The sequence below is a fragment of the Leptidea sinapis genome, chromosome 2 (genome assembly GCF_905404315.1).
Source record: "Leptidea sinapis chromosome 2, ilLepSina1.1, whole genome shotgun sequence".
In the NCBI taxonomy this organism is placed as follows: Eukaryota; Metazoa; Arthropoda; class Insecta; order Lepidoptera; family Pieridae; genus Leptidea; species Leptidea sinapis.
The window spans coordinates 9,008,540-9,028,217 of record NC_066266.1 but is presented as its reverse complement, the minus strand read 5'-3'; the positions used below and the strand labels follow the sequence as shown (position 1 = coordinate 9,028,217).

At 34.7% G+C, this 19,678-nt stretch overlaps 1 protein-coding gene across 3 annotated transcripts; it reads left to right on the top strand.

Moving 5' to 3' along the window:
• Positions 1-2,035: 2,035 nt before the first annotated feature.
• On the top strand, positions 2,036-19,400 carry LOC126975868 (golgin-84). Of its 3 annotated transcripts, XM_050823961.1 has the most exons (10): positions 2,036-2,106; positions 2,235-2,278; positions 2,359-2,774; positions 4,467-4,625; positions 5,484-5,697; positions 7,127-7,402; positions 9,338-9,530; positions 9,848-10,120; positions 10,824-10,994; positions 14,895-19,400. In XM_050823961.1, exons 3-10 carry the CDS (start codon positions 2,381-2,383, stop codon positions 14,967-14,969), a joined length of 1,755 nt encoding a protein of 584 aa, XP_050679918.1. In that variant the 5' UTR covers positions 2,036-2,106; positions 2,235-2,278; positions 2,359-2,380; the 3' UTR covers positions 14,970-19,400. The 3 variants fall into 3 exon arrangements, with proteins under 3 accessions (XP_050679918.1, XP_050679928.1, XP_050679910.1); XM_050823971.1 differs by lacking the exon at positions 2,036-2,106 and having other exon boundaries at positions 2,113-2,278; positions 5,547-5,697; XM_050823953.1 differs by lacking the exon at positions 2,036-2,106 and having other exon boundaries at positions 2,113-2,278.
• The last annotated feature ends 278 nt before the right edge of the window (positions 19,401-19,678 follow it).

Here is a 19,678-nt window from a genome sequence, read left to right as displayed (position 1 = left end):
TATGGTATTAATTAATGACAAGTCCTCAGACAAGACCCGGTTGTCAGAATGAGACAGATGAAAGGACACAGTCAAAAATAAAAACAATAGAGCTCTTTTTAACCGACTTCAAAAAAGGTGGAGGTTCTCAATGTGTCGGTATGTTTTTTTTATGTTTGTTACTTTCGACTGGGTGAACCAATTTTGATAACACACACACATACTCACGCCTTGTTCCCGTCGGGGTAGGCAGAGACAATAGAATGCCATTTGCTTATATCCTTACAAACCTCACGCGCTTCCTCTACATTCATTACTCTTTTCATACATGCTCGCCGGTTGCGGGTGCTTCGGACCTCTCCTTTTCTCAAAACGTCCCCAATTTGATCGACGAATGTTCTACGAGGTCTCCCGCGACCGGCTTGCCCACACACACTTGCCTTATATATTTGATGCGTCATTCTTTCTTCACTCATTCGCTCCACGTGTCCAAATCACTTAAGCATTCCTTTTTCAGTCCTTGTCACAACATCCTCTTTCAAACCACAGTGCACTCGTATTACCGCATTCGGAATTCTATCAGTCAGTCTTACCCCACACATACTACGCAGTGATCGCATCTCAACTGCGTTAATTCTGCTTTTATGCTTCTTCTGCCATACCCAACTCTCACTTCCATACATTAACGTGGCGACAAGCACTCCATTATGTACAGCCATTCGCGCTTCTATTGGCACAGTATAAAGGTATGCAGCGCTCCATTCACACAATTTCCCGCAGTCACTCTCCTTTCAATATCACCTTCATATCTTCCGTTTCTTGTAAAAAATTATTTTTAATTAAAAAAATAATAAATACGATTTTGATAATTATTTATTTATTTGAAAGCTGGTGCTTCCATGTTCTATGCTACTAGAATTAGATCTATTAAATAGATTGTATAAAAATACGAAATTATTTTTACACTTTGTAGTGTATATTATATATATTGGTTTGGAATAGTGTTTTTGATGTCGGTTGTTTATTTGTCAATTTTTTTGAAAGGCCTAGTGAAAAATGATTAGTAATATTGTATTTTGTGAAATGTGAACGGCTTACAAGAACGTGATCGCTTACTAGTGCTGTTTACACGTTATCACGGAAGTATCGTTACCTAGTGATAATTGATACTTATTTACATCGCAAATATGTAAAAGCCAATATTTTTCAGCTTTACCGTACACGAGATAATTAAAGAAATTGGCGCCAGTTGGTAGCAAGAGAGAATTGTTAAGAAATTTACAAACTAAATAAGGATATTTATATATCACCACTAAAGGTTTAAGTTTTTTGGATTTAACTACATTTAAAATTTGACAAAAGCTGTCATACAAACAAATGTTGATGTCCGCTTACGCTACATATACCAAAAAGATACCCTGGAAAAGATATCTAAGTCTAAAAGACATATTTAATTTAATTCAAGGAACTCAACATTTAAATAACCAGTTCTACTAATTATTTTATGTAAATAAAGAAATTATATTTGAGTATTAGTTTCTCTCCCTCCTTCTTCTCCTCCCTTTGGAACGTAAAGATGTAACAAATATAAACTCAAGCCAATAAATAAACATATAAACTTTCCCCTTTATAATATGAGTGTTATTTTTGATTAAAAACGTAAAAAACCTCCGACTGAACAGATCTTGATCGGAAAATGGGACAGACTGACGAACGGAAATCTTATAGCAACCCACGTTATTGTATGGATTAAAAAAAATACCTAACTGCTACTCCACTGATGTCACTGTCCAAATCGGGTTCTAAATTCAAAATACGCAGCTAAAACTGAAATAGTGTTTACATTGCTGCCTATTGACCAATTATATCTTAAACAACTGGAGTAAACGCAGAAATGTATAGACATAGCAGTCGAAGGTTATTGTGGTGTAATTTGTGGCATATATCATATTTCGGCTTTGATTTTGTATGAGGTGCATTGTTTATATGTATACAACGTCATTGTCACTACTATTTACTTATTTAGTATTTATTCTCTGTATCAAGTGACAACGACAAGGTGATTTTGAAAACTGATTGTGAATTGTGATACTTGAAAGGAGAAAATAGAAATGCGAAACAGATGATGTATGCAGTGTGAAGAGTTTTGTTTTGACTTTTGAAATTTATTAATATAAAATAAAAATGTGATTTTATTGACTAATATTTGGTCGTATTCTATATCAAGTTTTTAACAAAAAATTCTTGTTATTCAGGTTTCAAGTAATAAATCAGTTCACCTTCGTTTTTTAATGGTCTGGTATGTAACTTCAAAATTTCATTAAAATCAATTTAAAATATATTGTGATGTATTTGTAAACGTTAACTGTGACCTCACAGGTGACAATAAGAGCAGCTAATTATGTCATGGTTTGCGGAATTGGCCGGTAAGGCTGAACATCTTCTAAACAACTTAGATGAACAAACCGGTGCTGTCTTGCGAAATCATGGTAATGCGAAACCAAATAATGGATTATCTTATCAAAGCAGCATAACGATTCCGCAAAAAAAGCGCCAGCCGCCAAGGAACACTCAAAGCCCGTTTGACACACGTTCTAGCACACCTATTAGAAAAAGTTCACCTCCAAGTAAACGTTCGCCATCACCTAAAAGAGGAGTTACAGATAAAAAAAATATTATGAAAACTAACCAAGAGCAGAACAACAGGTCTCCTAACAGAAAAACTACTAAATATAACTTGAATAACAGTCCTCCAACATTAGTAAATGAATGTAATGATGGTTTGAGACATAGAAGTGAGTAATTACTAACTTTATTCTATTTATTAATATAGTTTGGGTGTGAGGGGAGTGATCAAACAACACTACTCCTTCATTGACACTAGTACTTGATACTAGTGTTACATCAAAGTATTGATACCACATTCAATACTACATGCAAGTATCGATACTTGTGATTACTCAATACTCATTTTTTTTTAATGGAATATGAGGACAAATGAGCGTAGGGGTCACCACCTCCCACATTATCTTGCAACACCAGAGGAATCACAAGAGCGTTGCCGGTCTTTAAGGATGGTGTATGCACTTTTATTGAAGGTTCTCATTAATTTTTAACAACATTATTGAATTCATATGCAAGGCTATGCCACATATGCATAAGAGAGGTGAAGAAAAAAAATGATACAAAGATTTATAATCAATGCTTTTTCACAAATCACCAAATAAATAATTCAACCAAAAAATTATTCATATTATGTAGTGCCTCCATTCATATTGACTAATAGAAGCTCTGCTGCAGTGGCCACTGGCTGGGTAAGACCTGGGGCCTGAGGCGAATGGTGGTATTGTGCATTAATTTGATACAAGTACTCGGTATAGAGAGTTGCCAATATTCAATACCGAGTACAGGTATAGAATAAGAGAATCTATACTAAATGAGTACTCAGAGAATGGGTGGTAGTTTTTGTCTTTCAATAAGTGAATAATAATATTTGAATTTGAAGTAGTATCAAATTCATCCATATGCGAGGGGCATAGGTTAGAACAACAATGTATCAAAGCATAGCCCATTAGAATAAATGTTTATGTATGCAATGAGAGTTTCAAGTGCTGAATTTTACTGAGTGACTGTTGCTTCAGTTCCTAAAAGTATCAGGTAAGCAGTTTTTTTTTTTTATAAACACAATCTATAAATCAACTTAAATACTGATACAACAGATTTAAAGTTTGTACAACATGCTGTTTAATACTTTCATACAGCTAGCCCTAGAAAGATAAAATATAGCTAGTGTGGTATGAATTATGCTAGAGTTGTCTAGACACTTTACACATGTTGTGTATAATAATAATTAGAGTGTATTGTATGTAAAACAAATATGTTGTGTTTTGTATTTAATGTGTTAATCAAATAGATTTATCAACGAAGAAATCAAACATTGTTTCGTACCCTTTACAAATTTGAAAACAATGGATAACTTAGTTAAATTACATATTATGACTTCTATCACAAATTAAATGTGCATCAATGACTTGAAATTAAATGTTCACACATGTTGAAATATATAAATGTTAGTTTTATTACAAAACTGAGTTACAACATTAATGTTGAGACTCAGATTGGTCTGAAAATGCCATAACATAACAAACTTGCTAGAAATGTAACATTACAGCTAGATAAAGTCAGTGACCAGCTTTAGGAGAGTTAAGTTGACTTACTTGTAAGTCTTAAAACAACTTAAAATAACTCATTACTTATTTAAAAAGTAAAGTTGATAAGTAAGTTTTCACAAACTATTTTCTAGAACTCAACTTCTACTAGGCACTATTTTTTTTAAATACTTACCCTTTTAATAAACATACATATTTATGAATTTGAAAACACATTGGTATATGGCAGGCAGGAATTGAACTGGCACCTCCCTAATAAAAGATAAATACAATCATCTTTGTGCCAACAATGCTTTAATAATTCATTAACATTTTCAGGATTGAGTTTGCCAACAGATTTAGAGCTCATGAACCAGGAAAGTCTTACATACAATATGCAAAATTTGGAAGTGGAGAATGCCATGTTAAAAAATGAACAGAATGTCCTTAATAGGGAAATATCAGAATTGTTGAGCAGGCTCAGAAAAACTGAAGATGGTTGGTATTTATTATGTCTTTTGGTTTAATGATTCTAGAGTTTTTGTATTTTTTATGACAATAAGGGACGAGACAAGCAGGACTCTCAACTAATGGTAATTAATACGCAATGCCCATTACAATGCAGTGCAGCACTGGATTCTTGGGAAATTTTGAGCGGTACTTCAATTGCGCAAGATGACAAATCTTGAGACATAAGATGTTAAATATCATTTGCCCAGTAATCACAAGCTATGGTGACCTTCAGACTGAAACATCACTGCCTCACAGCAGATAAAGTCGCCATTGGCCGCCCATAATCTAGCCGGCATCTTGTCCAAGGAACCCTTGCAAATAAAAACGCACGCATCATGAAGATGACGTATTTGCTAATGAGTGCCGATCGGCACTATCGCAGAGGTGTGCGTGGTGCGTGGCGTAAATCGACCAACCCGACGGAATTATTGATTTTATAGCAAACGTTCGTCCAAAGTTATTCGGTTCAAACCACATTCGGCCCAACACTAAACAAATACTTTTAAAAATGCATATCAATTAAATTACTTAGTAAACTTAACTAAAGTAATCAATTATCTGCATGGAGTTTACGGAAATAAGAAGCGGGAAGGCGTACCCACCGACCTGTTGGCGCTTGCGCTCATCTAACGAAACAGTCGCCCAGTCAGCGTGATGTATCCATGCTTCATTTATTTATAGGGAAATTTATTCAAAAATTAGAAATCGGGAAATCATTAGAACGAGAATCGAGTACCAAGTACTCTCCATAAAAATCTTTTGTGTTTGACCAGTCATACTGTATTTTGTAAGTCATACATATTCTTACTTCACTTCCATTGTTTGAAGTAATTGTATTTACAGAATTGGCTGCAAAAGATAACAAATTAGAGGTCACACAAAAAATTAATAATAAAATTTATTTAGAAAAGGATGGCTTAATTCTACAATTAAATGAACTAAAAGCTGAAATTGAAGGCGGTGACATGTTTGAACTGTCGAAGCATAAAGAAGAAAAGAGCAGATTAGAAAATGAAATAAAAATGTGTAAGGATGTAAATACTGAATTGGAAAACAAGTGAGTAGTAAAATTATCAGTATCACTATATATTATAAAACAAAGTCCTCCGCCATGTCTGTCTGTCTGTCTGTTCGCGGTAAACTCAAAAAATATTGCACTGATTATCAGGCTGGATATCACCAACGGATAGCGTGACTCTCCAAGAGGGTTATCGTATTTTGTAAACATATTACATTACATATTTGTAACGATATTTATTGGAAGTGTCAGAAAAAATAAGCCTTTGGGGAGCTTTCAACGAAAACACTATCTAAACCCTTTGAGATATAACAAAATAATGTATGGTGAAATTGTGTATCTTATATATGTCTACAGAAAATTCCCCGATGGCATATGTCTATCTCTTAAGGATAACATACTATATCCATTTTAAGACTTGCAATTATAAAGCGGCAGTGTGAAACACAAATACGATATTATTCCTTATAATTTTTTTACTACATAATATTATAAAGCAATTCAGAAATATGTTTGTACCTTGTTTCATTTTTAACTAATTAAGTTTGATTACAAATTTCCGAGGGCTTTAGAAAGAAAAAAAGAAAAAACATTTCTTTTATCACACACACAAATAACAAAAAGAAGTAACTTAAAAATATACAAATATTTTTATATGTATATTTTTAAGTTACTTCTTCTTTATACGTGTGGTGTTTAAAATGGAGCCAATCAGCACACAAGTGTGCTGCAACGCTGATCTTCTGTGACCCCCGAGTGACTTGACACATGAACCTCAAGGGCGACACCTCGCCTGAATTACAGTATTGCTATTAGACCACATTATTCATTTTTATTTATCGAAATACATATTTTAAAAAATGTGAACAAATAAGATACATTGTAAAAACCACAGAGGTTTGACCTCAATGCATTATCTTAGTTTACGCCTTATTTCAGTTTTTTTACAAAATAAATATAATCTTAACATTAAATTTTATACCTACATACAATTATTAATATCTATAGAAATTAACAATTGGCTACAAGTACGTTAATTACATACTAATACCTATAAGAAATCAACTACAGATAATATGTACCTTACCAATATTTATTTCAACACGAAGCAACCAAAAAATAGATATTTCAAACAATTCCCAGGCATCCCATGACCATCTTATTAATTACAAATGCGATCAAAGATTACCTAGGAAATATTCCTTTAGTTTTTGTTTATTATTTTTATGGGTCACTACATTGGACAGAGATGAGGGTAGTTGATTAATTAGGCGAGGAACAATATAGCTTGTTGTTTCTCTCACCGTACAAGTTGTTAGAATACATATACATATTCAAGTTCCATATATATTTTTTATAGATCATTTTTTTTTATTGACAGAACAACAGCTTTTGTCGGGTCAGCTAGTGGAAACTAAAAGTGACCAGAGGTAACTTGCTAAAAAAATATTTTGTGGGTGATTTTCAGAGTCAAAATCCTGTCAGAAGATTTGAATGAAAAGTCTGCAAAACAAATGAAACTGGAAAAGGATTTAAAACACACGCAGTCCCGTATTACAGAACTTGAGAGCGAATTAGAGAAATCAAAGTCCGAATGTGGTAGACTTGAAAAAGAATGGGAATCCTATAAGCATAGGGTTAAAAATATGCTGAATGCAAAAGATGGCGAGATAAAAGCTTTAAGGGATGGTGTAAATCTATCGGAGGATACAAAGGAGTTAATAGTGCAAATTGATAAAATAAAGTAAGTTATCATCATCTTTTAACTTGTACGAATTTAAATGACACCTCGCTCGATCTTGACAGTCGCCTTGCGAGAGCAGTAGCAGAGTTGGTTTACAGCCGTTTTCAATAACGTATCTCTAGTTACAGATATATTAATATCACCGTTTACCGATATATTGGGACAGGTTCAGATTATTAACAGCTTATTACTGACAGTAGAAGGTAGTAATTTATCTCTATCTGTAGATAGTATATTGGGAACGGTCGTAAGAGTATAACAGACCACCGAATTTCTCCATACATTCTAAATAAAGCTTGTAAACATTGCTATGCAGACGACAGCACTGATGATGCCGTATACACGGGCCATGCAGGTTTCTCTCGGAAAATCGTTGACCAGTGCCGGGAGAAACTTGTGTCTTCTATCGAGTCCTCTCTTGAGAAGGTTGCGGAATGGGGTAGATTGAACCTTGTCCAATTTAACCCCCAGAATACTCAATTACCACAAAAAAAAACCCATTTGTCGTATCACCGCTCTTCGAAAACACTTCCCTTAAAGCCTCGCCTAGTATCGGAACACTGGGTCTCGAAATCTCGAGCGATTCCCAATTTAGTGGCCATCTGGAGGGCAAAGCCAAATTGGCTTCGAAGAAACTGGGCGTCATTAATAGAGCACGGCAATACTTCAAGCCGACCCTCAATCTAGCGCTCTACAAAGCGCGGGTCCGGCCACACATGGAGTATTGCTGTCATCTCTGGTCTGGCGCACCCCAGTATCAGCTCGATCCATTTGACCGCGTGCAACGTAGAGCAGCTCGAGTTTTCGGGGACCCAGTGCTCTGTGAACGGCTGGATCACTTCGCGTTGAGTAGAGATGTCGCTTCATTGTGTGTCTTCTACTGCATTTATCACGAGGAGTGTTCCGAAGAGCTGGTTAACGTGATTCCTGCCGCCGAATTCCACCTTCGCACGACACGCCATAAATTAGGATATCATCCCCACCATCTGGATGTGTGGCGGTCCTCCACAGTGCGGTTTTCAAGGTGCTTTCTTCCACGTACTACAAAGCTACGACGATACGACATGGGTACCTTTAAAAAAAGCACGTACACCTTCCTTAAAGGCCGGCAAGGCTCCTGTGATTCCTCTGGTGTTGCAAGAGATTGTGGGCGGCGGTGGATCGCTTAACTACAGGTGACCCGTACGCTCGTTAATCCTGCTATTCCATAAAAAAAAGCTTAAATTCTTCTGAAACGAATATCTTAAGAAGGTTATGCACCAAAGCATATCTATAAACAGTGAATGAATGTGTGATAATTTCGATCATTTATTTACGAAATTTTACTATCCTTTCATCTCTCATGTTTTCCATCTTGTTAATACACTTCTTTAACTATTTTGTACATTTTGAGATATCGAGGAACATTGCATTTTCTTTCAGGTACAATATAATACGATGTTTGGAAAATTAAAAAATATACGGTCTTACAAATAAACTTGGTATAAAATTATACCTGAGAATAAACCAAGATTGTCACGAAAAGGTCACGAAACGTCGGGTTAACTAAAACAATAATAAAAATGTAATTTTTACGCAAAATCTTATGTAAAAACACAGTTACAAGTAATTCCACGTGTTTAATTCCTTTTCAAAAACACTCGCGTTAATCAAAGAAAATACTATATTATAGAACATAACGCATGGTTCGTGTATGGTTCTAGATAGGCCACTTCCCATGTCAAAGCCCCTTTACTGACTGATGTAATTAGTAGTTTCATGACGTTTACGAATATCAATATTTTTTAATAGTTCCATAACAATTATCAAATTTCTGGAATCCTTCTCACTGAGGATCTAGCTTTTAATGTGATATTTCATGTATACAAGTCAACTTTAACGTGGTCCTTCAATTTATAGATTTTGAAGATATCTTAATTATTGTTCGCTCTTCAGGGAAGAACGGGACAGTCTCTCAGAAGCCATAACAAGTATTAGAAAGGAATGTACTGAGATGAACCAACATATGAGGCACTTGGAGACGCGTCACAGTGCTGCTGAACGAATGGCCATCGCGTTGCGAGATGCCTTAAAGGAAGAGCGCAGTGCTAGAAATAAGGCTGAAGCACAAGCAAATGCTATTGGAAAGGTATTATGAACATGTTAAGGCTTTCAATAATGACTTGGCATTTATATTTTCTTAAAAGGAAATGTTAAAGTGAAGATTGATTAAATATCAACAGGTTCTTACCTGAAATACAAAACTCCATCCTTTTTATGTTTGGATAAGCTGTTATTTGTACAGTTTTTCACTGAACACGTTGTCAGTGCGTGGCGTAGTATTCAAAGCGCGGTCGCAACACAACTGAACGAAAACTCTGCCTAAAAGACGCGTGATTGCAGTGAGTTATGTAGTTTTTAATTGTAACCTTATTAATGTGAAATAATTTATATTTTTATTTTTAGGATTTACAAGCAATGCATGTAGAAATGAGCCAAACGATAGCCAACCTTCGGACAGCACTGCAACACAAAGAGCAAGAGATAATGAACATGATGGAAGCTTCAGCCCCCACGTCGGACTCAAGCGCGCTCAATGTTGGCGACTATGACTTCATGCATAGCATAGACAATGACAAGATCAACTATCTGACACAGATGCTGGTCCAGAAACAGGGGAAGATCGACACGTTGCTTGCAGATAATAATACGCTTCGAATTCAGATGGAAAAGTTGGAGGTATGTATTTTGCTTACATCATTTATATCTCTAGATAGACTTTGACAGCTGTGAAAAGGTCCAAAAAAAAGGTTGAGGTTGACAGTTTACCTCCTTTTTGAGCAATGCACGCACACTAACACAAAGTGTCATACAAATTGCGAGTGTGAGGCGTATCTTGTCACGCACACTAAAGCAATAAACCTGGCCTGTTTTCATCTTCATTTTTTTCGACGTTTTCACAGCTATAATAGTCTCTTTTTTTTATGAAAAGACGAGACTAATAGTCTCTTTTTTTTATGAAAAGACGAGACGAGTAAAACGTTCAGCTGATGGTAATTGATACGCCCTGCCCATTACAATGCAGTGCCGCTCAGGATTCTTGAAAAGCACAATTCTGAGCAGCACTACAACTGCGCTCATCACCTTGAGACATAAGATGTTAAGTCTCTTTTAGCCAGTTGGCACCCCTCAGACCGAAACACAGTAATGTTTGCACATTACTGCTTCACGGCAGAAATAGGCGCCGTTGTGGTACCCATAATCTAGCCGGCATCCTGTGCAAAAGAGCCTGCCACTGGTAAAGGTAGTCTATACAGACGTAAAATGATCAACTCATTAAGTGTGTTTTCTTTTTCATTTATATTTAACATTGAGCTAATATTTTTTTTCATTAACTTATTTTGCTTGATTGAAATATATTTTTTTTCATGTATAATTTCAGACGAAATTCAAGGCTGAGGTGGCCTCGGCCCGAGCACAGCACAGCATCATCCGCCTTCAAGAAGAAACTCGTCGGTCCAGACAAGCTTCGCCTCTCTCCAAGTTGTCGCTGAGAATTGGCCTTATCATGAAAAGATTCCCACTCTTAAGGATATTTATTATATTTTATATGGTAAAGTATATCTGTATATATATATAATACTAGTGGACCCAACAGACGTTGTCCTGTACACACGTCTTAAATTTGAAAAATCGGTCTAGCCGTTAGGAGTTCACTAACATACACATGAGCAGGAGATTTATATTATATGGACGGAATCGAGAATCTAAACCAATCTCAAATTCACTGAAACAAACAAAAAAATCATCAAAATCGGTCCAGCCGTTTAGGAGGTAGTTTAATTGTGAATCATAACCATTCTCGAATCCACCTGAAGACACACACCAATCACAAATTCACTGGAACACACAAAAATATCATCAAAATCGGTCCAGCCGTTTAGGAGGTAGTTCAATTGTGAATCTAAACCATTCTCGAATCCACCTGAATACACACAGAAAGTTTCATTAGAATCGGTCCAGCCGTCTAGGAGGAGTTCAGTGACATACACACGCACACAAGAATTATATATATATAAAGATAGAAATAAGATAATTAAAAAGAAAAAATGCGTATTCGTTGTTTGTAGTACCACAATCTAGGACTTATCTGGGTCAAAACGAAACTATTTCTAGGCTCTGTAGGTCATATAACTCACTGGCCAAATCGCAGAACATTGATTTATTCATTCCACTTGCTGAATATAAAAAGAAAATACTTAATTTACACACGTGACTTAGAAACCTTGTTTTCATATTTATTTCATTTTTATTTTAAATCATATATTACAATATTTATAGATTTTAGTTTTTACATTATTAAAATTACTGTCTTATAAACGTAGTAAAAATTATGAATCCTGTGGTAGCTTATAAGTAAATTAACTCTTATCCATATTATTAATATATTTTAAGTTTAAGCATGTAAAGAGTGTAATTTGTTAGTTGCCCAAATAAATAAAGTAAATTTATTGAAGTAGGCGTTACTTTGCGGAAATCCATAATTATACAAATAATTTAAGTTTTCTTTAGTGTAAATTCCGCCAATATTTGTTTTTAAACAATTCGACACGTGTTTTGCCTCTAAACGAGGCATCCTCAGGACGTGTTGCCTCGCCAAAATCTGCCACGAGACTATCTGGCATGGGTCTAATAAAGTAAACAATGGGGAAATTAAATGATGCCAAGGGTTGAGTTACAGTACCAGTGGTTGAATTATTGTGATTGCGAAGCCGAAACTCCGCAAGGGACTCCGAGGGATCGAATCTCATCCGCGAAATATTTTTACATTTTAATTAATTGGTTTTTATGCTTTGTCAGTAGCGAAGACTCTGCCTACTGCGAAGGTTATACCTGTATTTCTTTATTACTTATTATTTTGTTTAATTTTTATTTTATATTTATATTTTATTTCATACTTCAGCTACCATAAACCTATTGTATCAGTTTTAGAGATTGGCGATGATGATGTGGTAACATAGATAGTAAAGAGTAGTGTAATTACTGGGCAAATGAGACTTAACATCTTGTGTCTCAAGGTGATGAGCGCAGTTGTAGTGCCATTCAGAATTTTTTGGGATTTTTAAGAATCCTGAGCGGCACTGCATTGTTATGGGCAGGGCGTATCAATTACCATTAGCTGAACGTCCTGCTCGTCTTGCCCCTATTTTCATAAAACAAGTCTTTAAAATTATGGATGAAAGTTGATTGTTCTTAGAGGAGAACATTTTAATGTAAAATAATTATAACAGTTCTGAAGTGTTAAATTTTTATTGTAATATAAATTGTCATTTTTGTGTGCGATAGCGAAATAAATGAATATTGTATTTACATAAATAAAGCAATTCGTGCGAAATTATTCCCTAACTATTCCAAAATATTAAAAAAGCAGACTTTTTTTTATGTAATATAAATTGTCATTTTTGTGTGCGATAGCGAAATAAATGAATATTGTATTTACATAAATAAAGCAATTCGTGCGAAATTATTCCCTAACTATTCCAAAATATTAAAAAAGCAGACTTCTTTTTATGTAATATAAATTGTCATTTTTGTGTGCGATAGCGGAATAAGAGTATATTTTATTTAACCACATAAATGCTAGTACTTTTATACTGATAAATAAAGCAATTCGTGCGAAATTATTTTCTAACCATTCCAAACTATTAAAAAAGTTGTTCATAATAAAAAAACTCTTGCGGGTGGAATTTTGGAAAATCCGTTCTTAGCTGACCTCTGCTCGGTGAAAAGAATATTCCTACCAAATTTCAAGTCTTTAGCTCTAATGGTTCCAGAGATATCGTGATGAGTGACTATATACGTGTAAATCTTTTATATATATACATATAGATAAATTGTAATTTTTGTGTGCGATAGCGGAATAAATGTATATTTTATCTAACCACATAAATGTTAGTAGTTTTATACTGATAAATAAAGCAATTCGTGCAAAATTATTACCTAAACTTTCCAAAATATTCAAAAATGCACAACGTTAATGTTGAAGTTTTCACATCTGCCGGCACTCCCGGAGTGCAAACCGTATTTTTCAAAAATGTTTATGTGGTAAACTGGTGGACTTTCATAATGATATAACCTCTGGTCTGGCGCACCGCCGTATCAGGTCGAACCAGCTTTGTGCCACGTATAACCAAACTGTGAAATGCGCTTTGTTGTTTTCATTAAAGATGACTAGGTATTGAATGACACTAATCCGTCACGCCTATGTAACGCTCGTTCGCATAGACATCAATTAAGGGACCACAAATATAAATATCAATACCTCAGTGCCAAAGTGTAACAAGTCTGAAATTCAGTTAGTTTGAGAAAAGTATGAGAATTTTTTCCATAAACGATAACCCACCTTTACCAAAGAGAAAAATGTCGATGATTGAATGCAGTTTATTTATCACTTCCAATAGTATACTAGCTCTACTTCCAGCTAACACATATATATATATATATATATATCTTATATATAAAATTCTCGTGTCACAATGTTCGTTCCCGTACTCCTCCGAAACGGCTTGACCGATTCTCTTGAAATTTTGTGAGCGTATTGAGTAGGTCTGAGAATCGGCCAACATCTATTTTTCATACCCCTAAATGTTAAGGGTGGTCCACACGATTTTTTTTTTATTTTTTTTTGACATTTTTTTTTAAATTTGTTTGATTATGAGTCAGCATTAAAAAATACATGAAAAATCAAATTTTCACCCATCTACGATCAACAGTTACTTTTGTATCGCGATTTTAATATCGCCAATACAACGTTTGCTGGGTCAGCTAGTATATATATATATATATATATATATATATATATATATATATAGTCAGCATTAAAAAATACATGAAAAATCAAATTTTCACCCATCTACGATCAACAGTTACTTTTGTATCGCGATTTTAATATCGCCAATACAACGTTTGCTGGGTCAGCTAGTATATATATATATAGTCAGCATTAAAAAATACATGAAAAATCAAATTTTCACCCATCTACGATCAACAGTTACTTTTGTATCGCGATTTTAATATCGGCAATACAACGTTTGCTGGGTCAGCTAGTATATATATATACGAAGTAGCGGTAAATTAAATAAGAATTTATTTTTTATTTTTTGACATTCATAAGTGTCATTTCCGTGACCTTCATGAATAAAGTGTTTTTGAATTTGAATATACACAGCACTAATGTTGCACAATACGTCAGCTGTATAGCTACAGATATACTGCTATAAGCATTTCTGTGACGCGAACTCACGAGATTTCTGCCATGCAAAACGTGTCTGACTATAGATATTTGATAAATTAAGTAATTACTTATCGCGTGCACCAGTAATGAGCATGTCGGTGACGCGAACCCATAAGATGTTCCCCTTCCCAAAAAGTGCCCAACGCGGCTAAAGAAGTTTCCACTTCAAAATACTTGTATCTTATATTACCTCGTCTTGATAATGTAATTTTGTTTCAGATTGGTCTTCATTTCTGGGTGATGACAGTTCTCTTCACCAGCACACCTGAGAATTATGTCGTCTCTAAATCATGATTTAAATCCACACAACAGCTGTTTGTGCATCAATAGCATATCGCATCATTGGTATAACTCGTGCCAATAAGGAAACGATTCTAAAATGGCGACCACTAATGATTCGCTCTCACTCGCACATGTAATATCATCTATCTTCCATTCCTGTTTCGCTGTGAATCCCACCTATTTCTTTGCCATTTTAGAATCGTTCCTCTATTGGCACGAGTTCTATTTGTTTTAATTTAATGTTTTATTCTATAGATGAAATTCATTGTAAATGTACGGTGCTAACATATTATATAATAATGTAATTTGTTTGTTTATTAAGCAAATTATCAAAATTGGCTTATCCTTTTTGGATAATCATTATACATTAATTCAACGATATCTTACGTAGCGTTTGCTTTCAACTGGAATATTATACAGTGAACAAAGGCGACATTAAATAAATACAGGGTTAGAGCGACAAACGTTATCATAAAAAAACTAAAAATCAAAGTAAATAATTAAAATTTCAAAATTATCAAACATTTACCAGTGAGCTCCTTTGCACAGGATGCCGGCTACTTTTTGGGTACCACAACGGCGCCTATTTCTGTAATTTGTAAGCATTACTGCGTTTCGGTCTGAAGGGCGCCGTAACTATTGAAATTACTGGGCAAATGAGACTTAACATCTTATGTCTCAAGGTGACGAGCGCAGTTGTAGCGCCGCTCAGAATTTTTTGGTTTTTCGAGAATCCTGAGTGGCACTGCATTGTAATGGGCAGAGCGTATCAATTACCGTCAGCTAAACGTCCTGCTCGTCCCTTATTTTCAAAAAAAAAAAAATATGTTGTTGGCACGAAGTAGGCTTACTCTAGCGCGCGGGTACTAGAATACTTACAGGGTGTTGCGAAATGATATTATGAATAATTTATTTATTTATAAATATGTCGCCATTTTAGCTGTATACATATAACTTTCCGCTCGGGTTGTGATGAGATTGAATATAATATTTAAAGTAAAGTTCTTTTTAACAACATATTTTAGCAAACCAACCAATATTGGAGATGTTTACCTGTTTTATATCACTACAATTTATGTTGGGAACTCAATTTATTTTAATAAAGTATAGCTAAATCTATTTGTATTGGTGAAATAGTATAAATGATGTGGCCTTTTTCCTTCCCGTTTTTGCCCTGTTTTCCGGGAGGAAAGTGGCACTTTTCGGCGTATTGTTATGACGCATGCGTATATCCGCGCAGGTGTGATAAACATTTTCTTGAAATTGGTACTTCATTTTATTGAGTTTATTATGACATACAAAAATTGAAATAATTCCTTTTTTTAACATAAGTTTATTACACTACAAATATGTTATTACACTATAAATTACACGTCTGCCATAAACAGAAGACAGAATTGAGAAGAAGATATCATCCCCACCATCTGGATGTGTAGCGTTTCTCCACAGTGCGGTTTTCAAAGAACTTTCTTTCACGTACAACAAAGCTGTGGAATGAGCTTCCTTGTGCGGTGTTTCCGGGACTATACACCTAAACAAAAGGGTACCCATGCCGTATAAGTAAGGTACGTGGATGCGTACACCTTCCTTAACGACTGGCAACGCTCCTGTAATTCCTCTGGAGTTGCAAGAGAATGTGGGTGGTGAATCACTTAACACCAAGTAAATTATCAGGAGGTGGGCCACCAAAAGATCGCGTCGTATTTTCTTGCAACACTAGAGGAATCACAGGAGCGTGTCCGGCCTTTTAGGAAGGTGTACGCGGTCTATTTGAGGCTTTATTACGCAACAAACTCAATTATGCGGTTGCCGGGTTCTTCCTCCTCGACTACCTCCGAAGATCTTTCGCGTTTTCATTCCTAAATCAGATTTTTTATAAGTTGTACACTCGTCATCAGGCGGCTCTTAGGCTAGTACTCCTATTCCAAAAAAAAAAAACAGTATAAATGAAACATCGGTTATATCCTTGAGGGCCCAAATTTTGTTGCAATATCTAACACTTTGTTGGTATTTATTTTATATCCCCATCCCAGTCATGCACAATACCACGTCCCTTTGTAGGGTTAAATCCAGATTGGTCAGTACTACATGGCCATATTATCTCTGGACCTCGCTGGAACGTGAAGCCCCCCCTCTCGTTCCCCTTTCACCCCCTCGCGCTCGTCCTGTTGCGTCAGTACGGTTTGCAGCTTCATTACCCACCTGTTACGTCATGTTCATTGTTACGTTTTGACTTGTATTATTAATAGTTCTGTAGATTCTGTGGTTTCATTGTCGATAATAATAGTACTATCAGAAATATAAATACCTTACTAAGCCTAGGTGCTTTCAATGATTTTTTCATCATTATAATAATAATAATAATAGTCAGCAACACAACACAACACCTTTACATCAATCAATAATACAGAATCGTACATTATTTATTAATAATAATATTAAGATTTTATTTAGTGATGCTTGTTTTGCACACCGTACTGAAGCGACAATGTGACGTCATCAACGTCAGGCCAGAGACAACGTAAACAGGTTGTATATATTTATTTATGAATTTATAGTTGTACGTTTTTATGTTGTAGTATAGTCGTGGTTATTTTTGTTTGTAAATTAAAAGTGTATTCACTTGTATTATTAATAATTATATTATTGTTAATATTTATTAATAATCCATTATTTGATATAAAGCTCTAACGAATACAATTAAAATTAATTCTGATTTACACAAATCCAATTTTCAAATAAAACACTTTTTAAACGATTAAAATGTATGTATTTTTAACTTTGTTGTTTTATTATTATTTTAGTTAACCCGAGGTTTTTAAAGATCTCGTCGCCGACGTTTCAAACCTTTCCAGATCTCGGTTTCAGGGGGACTGCGACGAGATATGGAAAAGTCTTGGTTAAAATTTGGGTTAACTAAAATAATAATTAAAATAACTTTTACACAAAAAAAAGTAACAATTACACGCGTTTTAATCCTTTAAAAAGTGCTGAGTTGGAAAGAGCGCTCGCACGGAACGCGAGAGGTCGCGGGTTCCACTCTTGCATCGTTCATGAAATTCTGTTTCCAGTTTTATTTGTGTGATTAAGTGAGGGTTATCACTTTAAAAACATAACAAATTGTTTAGATTTTAATATTATTTCAAGATTATTAGCTTAGTGGTGAACCAGCCCAATTTGATTTAGAAAAGTTCTAGTAAACTCGGATGATGCTAAGTTCAGTTTTTGCCAGTATTAAACTTAAGTTTATTAAGCAAGACATGCCTTTTTAGTATTACACTTTAGTTTTTTTAAAATATCGTTTTGAGAGTGCGGTGTGAGATAATATATATACTAGAATATTTTTATTTAAAAGTTATTTAGCACATAATACCGAAAATTGAACTGAATGTTTAGATAAATAATAAAAAATCCTTGTTATATGAAAATAGTTTTTACGTTATATCATAAATATAAAATAAATTATTGGTTTGTCAAAAACACATCCGAAAAATGAGTTATCCATTTCGGCCATCTTGTCTTCGACTGAAACAATTTTGATAATTTCATATTTTGTTACTTTTAACATATTTTATCGCGTCCTTGGTTCTACAAAGTATTTATCGTATAATATATAGTAGGTAAATTATTTTTTACTCTACATACATGGGTATTTTTTATTAGGCAAAGGCTCTGCTTTACTCCTCTCCGCCAGGTTCTCTGCCAGCTCTTATTATAGGCATCGAGATAGTCACGCCATCGTTTTCGGCGTCTTCTTCGCAGTCTGCCCGTCCTGAAGCACCCAATGCGCGACGACCTGTGCCTATCGGTCTGTGGGCATCCGAAACACATGCCCAGCCCAGTTCCACTTTAGCTTTTAATTATAGTATATTACGCACCTTCTCACTCGCGGAAGATTGACAATGTCCTACTTATCTTACGTGGTGGGTATACGATTTTTTCCCATCTGAATGAAAAGCTCGCTTTTAGTCCCTGGTCCGAGGGACAAAAGTCGTTTTGCCGGGACAGATTCGGCCAATTTGTCCCTCATACCAGGGACTACAGACAGCTTTTCATCGAGGTGGGAAAAAGAAATTAATTTGCCTTTAGTTAAAATGGTCTACCACAAAAATAATCAAACAAATTTTTGTCCATTTCTAAATTAACTTTTAATAAGATTTGTTATTTTGTTTGTCGATGTTTTGTTAAAATATTTAAACTTCTTGTAGAATCTCGGTAATAAATTTGATATTGTAACTAAGAATTTATTATAACTATTAATATATTTATCTAATTTAAATTAATTTATCTGTAATATATCATTCCAGCTTAAGATTGACGATGTTATCAAATATTTATGTGCCTTAATGAATATTTCTTTTAATTGTTTCGTACCTGTTTTATTTTACTTTTATGCCAAATGATATTTTATGTATGTTTGTATATTAAAATGTTTTTTGAAAACTTTTTTTCATTGATTTAAGATATGCATGTTTTTTTTTAAATAAGGGACGAGACGAGCAGGACGTTTAGCTGATGGTAATTGATACGCCCTGCCCATTACAATGCAGTGTGCTCAGGATTCATAAAAACATCAAAAATTCTGAGCGGTACTACAACTACGCTCGTCACCTTGAGATATAAGATGTTAAGTCTCATTTGCCCAGTAACTTAACTGGCTACGGCGCCCTTCAGAGCGAAACACAGTAATGCTTACACACGTAGTTTGTCTTATTAATAAA